The sequence below is a fragment of the Bison bison genome, unplaced genomic scaffold, assembly GCF_000754665.1.
Source record: "Bison bison bison isolate TAMUID 2011002044 unplaced genomic scaffold, Bison_UMD1.0 scf7180017864471, whole genome shotgun sequence".
Taxonomy (NCBI): domain Eukaryota; kingdom Metazoa; phylum Chordata; class Mammalia; order Artiodactyla; family Bovidae; genus Bison; species Bison bison.
This window is the reverse complement of record NW_011495032.1, coordinates 19,552,949-19,561,383: the sequence shown is the minus strand read 5'-3', so window position 1 is coordinate 19,561,383 and position 8,435 is coordinate 19,552,949. Positions and strand designations below refer to the sequence as shown.

Sequence of the window (8,435 nt, the reverse complement as noted above, 5' to 3'; positions counted from 1 at the left end):
CTTTTAGGTAATTACAGATTTTTCTGGAATTGTGCTGGAAAAAAGAACTACAGAAGAAGGCACTTCGGAAGAGAATAAAGGTTGTAGTTTCCTCTGCATAGGAGAAAGTGCATAATCCTTTTGTTCATAACGTGGTATTTTGAAATTAGTAGTGTTTTCATAGCAAGTTTTCCCAAGAAGCGTTTTTTCCTAACAGAGATTCCGTATCTTTTTCTTGTGAGTATTCACTCACAGGTAATTTTTTTTTTAACTTGATTTTAGTCCTTTTTTCCCCCCCTCAGTACATCTGTTTGAACTTGGCATTTGTCATTGACACAGGGCCTTGATAGTGTTACATGAAAAAAGAATGAATTATGGAGCAGCTTATCAGAAACCTTTCAAACTAAAGCAATTTACTTTTTAAAAAGGGCTTAAAATGCTCTTTACTAATTTATTTCAAACTTATTACAGATTGAAAAAATTCTGTTTCAAACTTAAGCATTCACTTAAAATTCTGCTTTAAACGTAAGCACAGTATTAGATCATCCCTTTCTCAGTCTCTTTGTAGTGAAGACTAAAAAGAGGCTCTTGGATTCAAGAAGAAAAAGATGTTTCGATGTTTGGCAAAACTATTACAATGTTGTAAAGTTTAAAAATAAAATTTTAAAAAATAAATAAATAAAAATAAAGTGAAAAAAAAAAAGAAAGTTCGTATATCCTTATTTGTCACTTTTGTTGTCTAGTTTTTTGTGGTTTTGATAGAAGGTGTGGGAGTTTATGTAGATTTTTGGCAAGTGGATAAAGTATTAGGAAAATAGGAAGGATAATTGCTAATCAAAAGACAGACCGAAGGAAATTTTAAGAGCCTAGAACCAGAGTTTGCCAAACTTAGAACTGGCTGTAGAATCATTTGCTTTGAGTAAAGTAAATGAGGTCTTACATAGAAGGTACAGTTTGCTTCATTTGCTCCACTTTCCAAGATTATTAGGAACTTTTTGTTTGTTTAATGCACAGGCGGTGACAACGTTATCTGTGCTATACCTGATGGTGTGCCAATAGACATCACAGTGAAGCTGATGGTCTGCCTTGTACATCTCAACATTCTTGAACCACTTAATGTAAGTAGCATTAAGACTTGCACTTGAGATACTTTAGATCAAATCTATAATGTTTTTCTTTAGATACAGGAAATTATAAGTTGACCCTAGATTTCACATTTTTTAATAACCAGAAGTCACAATAAGCATCATATTATTTTTGTGTGAATGTCTTTTAAAAGCTAAGTGTTTGGAACTGGGCTTATAATGATTTGTTTTTCTTGAGAATAATCCAGAGATCAGAATGTGAGATTGGGCCTTTTAGACAGTTGGCAGTTTCTGACAGTTGTTCTCTTTTGCTGACTTCAGACTATTTTATTAAATAAAAAAATACTCGATATCTACTTTAGGATAAAGTGTTGAATAAAATACTCAAATCCCTGTTCTCATGGATCTTTTGATTTAATGGGATTAGATAATAAATACATAAAACATAGTATGCTAGTTGGTGATAAGTGCTCTGGAGAAAAATCAGAGAAGAATAGGAAATATTGGGGGTGGGAGGAGTTGCACTTTTATTAAATTGGTGAAGAAAAGCCTCCCCTGAAAGTAACATTTGAGTAATGACATGAAGGAAGTGAAAAAGTAGGCCAAGCAGGTAACAGAGGGAATGGCTTTCTGGGGAAACAGCAAACACAGAGGCCCTGCGACACGGGCTTGCTTGACTTGCTTGAGGGAGAGCACAGCAGATCAGTGTTGTCTTAGCTCCTGCAATGCCTGCCTTATAATACATCTTCAGAAGTAATGTGTTGAGTGAGTGAATGATGGCAGTATGAATTCTTTATAATAGAGACACAGGAATGATTTAAGAGATCATGTAAAGCTGTTTTTATTAAGCCTTGCTCCTTTTAGATTCACCTCAGATAACTGGTGTATATGTTAAAAAGAGAAATACAAGTAGACGTGTTTATTTGTAATGAATGCTTGACTTCAGACTGTTACTTTGGGGTCTAGCCTCTGTTGACAACACTAGTGGAACAGAACCCTGAAGACATGGGAGACCTCTATCTTGATGTTGCTGAAGCTTTCTTGGATGTTGGTGAATACAATTCTGCACTTCCCCTCCTTAGTGCACTGGTCTGCTCTGAAAGGTACAACCTCGCAGTGGTTTGGCTTCGGCATGCAGGTAATTCTTTTTTGTAGGAAGGGAAAGTTTTAATCACATAAGCAGGCAAGAACTTTCCCAAGATGGTAATAGTTATTATAAAATGTCAGTGTCTTAGTGAAAATACTTCTGGTTTCAGGGCAGTTTTTTGAAAGTCAGTATTTTAAATTGTCTTGATTCACCACTAACTGATTTTCCCTCACAAATGCACTGGGGAATGATTCACTTAATGTTACCTGAGTGAAATAAAAGGACTAACATGTCCCTATTAAAACATACTGTAAATACCTATCTTTTACCTGTTTTAACCTTAGGCTCTGGTTTTTAGTAATAGATTTTCAGACTTAGAGTGTAATCTAATTTTTGAAGAGCTTTTAAGGATTTATATTTAATGTTATTTTGAGGGAAAAGTTAATATATTTTCAGTGTTTTTTGAGCAAATCCAATGAAGATTGGATTTTATCTGTCAATTTATTTCACTGCATCTAAATCCAGAGTAATCTGAAATAAATTGTTTATAGAGTGGGAAAAACAGCTTGAGAAAAACTACTAAATCTCTTACAGGAATGTATGAAAAACAAAAATATTCTAATAGGATTTCCTATTGAATCAACATAAGAGATGCCTTAAAATTTGAATAGTCTCTGTTACAAATATTGTATAATGACCAGTTTTAATATTTAAAATATTTTGAAGTACTATATAGTAGCAGAAAGTTCTATATAAATAGAGGAACATTGATTGATATCTTGAGATGTATCACAGATCAGTATCAGTTCAGTTGCTCAGTAATGTCTGACTCTTTGCGACCCCATGGACTGTAGCATGCCAGGCCTCCCAGTCCATGACCAGCTCCCAGGGTTTACTCAAACTCATGTCCATTGAGTCAATGATGCCATCCTAACCATCTCATCCTCCGTTGTCCCCTTCTCCCCCTGCCTTCAATGTTTCTTGGCATCAGGGTCTTTTCAAATGAGTGAGTTCTTCACATCAGGTGGCCAAAGTATTGGAGTTTCAGCTTGAACATCAGTCCTTCCAATGAATATTCAGGACAAATTTCTTTTAGGATGGACTGGTTGTATCTCCTTGCAGTCCAAGGGACTCTCAAGAGTCTTCTCAAACACCATATTGCAAAAGCATCAACTCTTTGGCACTCAGCTTTCTTTATAGTCCAACTCTCACATCCATATGTGACTACTGGAAAAACCAAAGCCTTGACTACATGGATCTTTGTTGGCAAAGTAATGTCTCTGGTTTATAATATGCTGTCTAAGGTTGGTCATAACTTTTCTTCCAAGAAGTTCAATTCAGTTGCTCAGTTGTGTCTGACTCTTTGCGAACCCATGAACTGCAGCACGCCAGGCCTCCTTGTCCATCACCAGTTCCCAGAGTTTACCCACACCCATCCATTGAGTCGCTGATGCCATCCAACCATCTCATCCTCTGTCATCCCCTTCTCCTCCTGTCCTCAATCTTTCCCAGCATCATGGTCTTTTCAAATGAGTCAGCTCTTCACATCAGGTGGCTGAAGTATTGGAGTTTCAGCTTCAACATCAGTCCTTCCAATGAACAGCCAGAACTCATCTCCTTTAGGATGGACTGGTTGTATCTCCTTGCAGTCCAAGGGACTCTCAAGAGTCTTCTCAAACACCATATTGCAAAAGCATCAACTCTTTGGCGCTCAGCTTTCTTTATAGTCCAACTCTCACATCCATACATGACTACTGGGAAAACCGTAAGCCTTGACTAGACAGACCTTCGTTGGCAAAGTAATGTTTCTGCTTTTTAATATGCTGTCTAGGTTGGTCATAACGTTCCTTCCAAGGAGTAAGCGTCTTTTAATTTCATGGCTGCAATCACCATCTGCAGTGATTTTGGAGCCAAAAAAAAAAAAAGTCAGCCGCAGTTTCCACTGTTTCCCCATCTATTTGCCATGAAGTGATGGGACTGGATACCATGATCTTCGTTTTCTGAATGTTGAGCTTTAAGCCAGCTTTTTCACTCTCCTCTTTCACTTTCATCAAGAGGCTCTTTAGTTCTTCTTCACTTTCTGCCATAAGGGTGGTGTCATCTGCATATCTGAGGTTATTGATATTTCTCCTGGCAATCTTGATTCCAGCTTGTGCTTCTTCCAGTCCAGAGTTTCTCATGACGTACTCTGCATAGAAGTTAAATAAGCAGCCTTATTGTACAATATACAGCCTTGATGTATTCCTTTTCCTATTTGGAACCAGTCTGTTATTCTATGTCCAGTTCTAACTGTCACTTCCTGAGCTGCATACAGGTTTCTCAAGAGGCAGGTCATGTGGTCTGGTATTCCCAATCTCTTGAAAAATTCTCCACAGTTTGTTGTGGTCCACACAGTCAAAGGCTTCGGCATAGTCAGTGAAGCAGAAATAGATGTTTTTCTGGAACTCTTGCTTTTTCGATGATCCAGCAGATGTTGGCAGTTTGATCTCTGGTTCCTCTGTCTTTTCTAAAATCAGCTTGAACATCTGGAAGTTCACAGTTCACATACTGTTGAAGCCTGGCTTGGAGAGTCTTGAGCATTTCTTTACTAGCATGTGAGATGAGTGCAATTGTGTGGTAGTTTGAGCATTCTTTGGCATTGTGTTTCTTTGGGATTGGAATGAAAGCTGCCCTTTTCCAGTCCTGTGGCCACTGCTGAGTTTCCAAATTTGCTGGCATATTGAGTAACACTTTCACAGCAGCATCTTTTAGGATTTGAAATAGCTCAACTGGAATTCCATTGCCTCCACTAGTTTTATTCGTAGTGATGCTTAAGGCCCACTTGACCTCACATTCCAGGATGTCTGGCTCTAGGTGAGTGATCACACCATCGTGATTATCTTGGTTGTGAAGATCTTTTTTGTGTAGTTCTTCTGTGTATTCTTGCCACCTCTTCTTAATATCTTTTGCTTCTGTTGGTTCCATGCCATTACTGTCCTTTTTTGAGCCCATCTTTGCATGGAATGTTCCCTTAGTATCTCTTAATTTTCTTGAAGAGATCTCTAGTCTTTCCCATTCTGTTGTTTCCCTCCATTTCTTTGCACTGATCACCGAGGAAGGCTTTCTTATCTCTCCTTGCTATTCGTTGGAACTCTGCATTCAAATGGGTATATCTTTCCTTTCCTCCTTTGCTTTTTGCTTCTCTTCTTTTCACAGCCTTTGTAAGGCCTCCTCAGACAGCCATTTTGCTTTTTTGTATTTCTTTTCCATGGGGATGGTCTTGATCCCTGTCTCCTGTACAGTGTCTCAAACCCCTGTCCATAGTTCTTCAGGCACTCTGTCTATCAGATCTAGTCCCTTAAATCTATTTCTCACTTCATGTATAATCATAAAGGATTTGATTTAGGTCATACCTGAATGGTCTAGTCATTTTCCCTACTCTCTTCAATTTAAAAAATTGAATTAAGACTTTGGCAATAAGGAGTTCATGATCTGAGCCACAGTCAGCTCCCGGTCTTGTTTTTGCTGTCTGTATAGAGCTTTTCCATCTTTCGCTGCAAAGAATATAATCAGTCTGATTTCAATGTTAACCATCTGGTGATGTCCATGTGTAGAGTCTTCTCTTGTGTTTTTGGAAGAGGGTGTTTTTTATGACCAGTGCATTCTCTTGGGAAAACTCTATTAGCCTTTGCCCTGCTTCATCCTGTACTCCAAGGCCAAATTTGCCTGTTATTCCAGGTGTTTCTTGACTTCCTACTTTTGCATTCCAGTCCCCTATAATGAAAAGGATATCTTTTTGGGGTGTTAGTTCTAGAAGGTCTTGTAGGTCTTCATAGAACCATTCAACTTCAGCTTCTTCAGCATTACTGGTTGGGGCGTAGACTTGGATTATCGTGATATTGAATGGTTTGCCTTGGAAACGAACAGAGATCATTCTGTCGTTTTTGAGATTGCATCCAAGTACTGCATTTCAGACTCTTTTGTTGACTGTGTTGGCTACTCCATTTCTTCTAAGAGATTCTTGCCCACAGTAATAGATACACTGGTCATCTGAGTTAAATTCACCCATTCCAATCCAGTTTAGTTCGCTGATTCCTAAAATGTCAGCGTTCACTCTTGGCATCTCCTGTTTGACCACTTCCAATTTGCCTTGATTCATGGACCTAACATTCCAGGTTCCTGTGCAATATTGCTCTTTACAGCATCAGACCTTGCTTCTGTCACCAGTTACATCCACAACTGGGTGTTGTTTTTGCTTTGGCTCTGTCTCTTCATTCATTCTAGAGTTATTTCTCCACTGATCTCCAGTAGCATATTGGCCATCTATCGACCTGGGGAGTTCATCTTTCAGTGTCCTATCTTTTTGCCTTTTCATACTGTTCATGGGGTTCTCAAGGCTAGAATACTGAAGTGGTTTGCCATTCCCTTCTCCAGTGGACCATATCACAGATATGAAATAGCAGACTTAATGGTTAAGATAACACTTTATTTGGATGACTGAAAAGGAATACAGATGTAAAAGTTTACATACATAAGTTTACATAAAAAGTTACATTATTTGTGGGTTTTTAATTTTAAAAGACATAAACAGGGAATTAAAATTTTTTTGCCTTCTGTATGGTTGTGGTTTTGAAACTGCTCTTGTTACGAGCAGTAGATGTTTTTAAATCCTCTTTAATTATAATCATGATACTGATAAATGCTTTTTCTGTGTTGAACATATGTGGCTTTAGATGAGTGGAAGGTAAAACCTCAGTATTGTCTGAAAATCATAAGGAAATTTGGAACTGTAGAGAAGAAACATCATTAGAGGAATTTAATGCTTGTAGCATAATAATGAAGTATCTTTTAAAGTGATAAGTGAAAAATTATGAGAAATTCCATCATGGTGATTCACCCATATTTAGTAGTCTTCCTTCGTTACCAAAGTTTAACCTGAAGATAGTGGTGAGGAGCTATTTGAGAAATTTGAGATTTGAGAAAACAGTAGGACGCAAATACTATCTTAGGCGACCAGTGCAGTGAGAAGGAAAGAGGTGAAAGGGCCTGTGTTTGTAAGTTCTGTGGCTGTTTGTGTGGGGATTGATCATCAAATTGTAGGACTTAATGATTGATTGGCATAAAGTATGAGGAATAGAGCCGAGTAACTTCACCTCTAAGGACTTATTCTGAGGAAGTAATTGAATGAGGTGAGGAGAGGTATTTTATATTGGAGATCACAAAACTCAGGAGCCTGACAAGTAACAGAAGTGAGTGAAGTAGGTAAGTGAGAGGCCCAGGGCAGGCTGGGAACTGAAGAGCCCTGTCTAAAGGGTGCCGCTGCTTCTTGGCATGGCTGATGCAGCATGTGGGAATGAAGGGACTCAACTGTTGCCAAACCCAGATTTTCTAAAAGAATGCAGTAACTTGGATTTCTTAAAAAAATCCTAACTTTTAAAGATGTAGACAGTTTACTGTTTTTAACAGTACTGTGGCCCAACAAAGCGTATCTGTGGGTTAAATTGGTTTCCCAGTTTGTGAACTCTGACTTATATATATGAAGATGTTTACTGTAGGGTTATTTATTAGAGTAAAAATTGAGGAATAACCTAAATGTCAAGCAGTATGGTTAAGTATAAACTGTGGAAAATTCTGAAAGAGATGGGAATACCAGACCACCTGACCGGCCTCCTGAGAAACCTATATGCAGGTCAGGAAGCAACAGTTAGAACTGGACATGGAACAACAGACTGGTTCCAAATAGGAAAAAGAGTACGTCAAGGCTGTATATTGTCACCCTGCTTATTTAACTTATATGCAGAGCACATCATGAGAAACGCTGGGCTGGAAGAAGCACAAGCTGGAATCAAGATTGCCGGGAGAAATATCAATAACCTCAGATATGCAGATGACACCACCCTTATGGCAGAAAGTGAAGAGGAACTAAAAAGCCTCTTGATGAAAGTGAAAGAGGAGAGTGAAAAAGCTGGCTTAAAGCTCAACATTCAGAAAACGAAGATCATGGCATCCGGTCCCATCACTTCATGGGAAATAGATGGGGAAACAGTGTCAGACTTTATTTTTTTGGACTTCAAAATCACTGCAGATGGTGATTGCAGCCATGAAATTAAAAGATACTTACTCCTTGGAAGGAAAGTTACGACCAACCTAGATAGCATATTGAAAAGCAGAGACATTACTTTGCCAACAAAGGTCCGTCTAGTCAAGGCTATGGTTTTTCCAGTGGTCATGTATGGATGTGAGAGTTGGACTGTGAAGAAAGCTGAGTGCCAAAGAGTTGATGCTTTTGAAATATGGTGTTGGAG

General features: G+C 38.4%; 1 protein-coding gene across 1 annotated transcript in view; it reads left to right on the top strand.

Moving 5' to 3' along the window:
* GTF3C3 (general transcription factor IIIC, polypeptide 3, 102kDa) overlaps positions 1-8,435 on the top strand; it is a 32,682-nt gene that overhangs the window by 10,509 nt on the left and 13,738 nt on the right. The window contains exons 8-10 of the mRNA XM_010860886.1: positions 8-80; positions 994-1,097; positions 2,031-2,202. Coding sequence (XP_010859188.1) covers positions 8-80; positions 994-1,097; positions 2,031-2,202 — 349 coding nt within the window. The remainder of the gene's footprint in view (positions 1-7; positions 81-993; positions 1,098-2,030; positions 2,203-8,435) is intronic.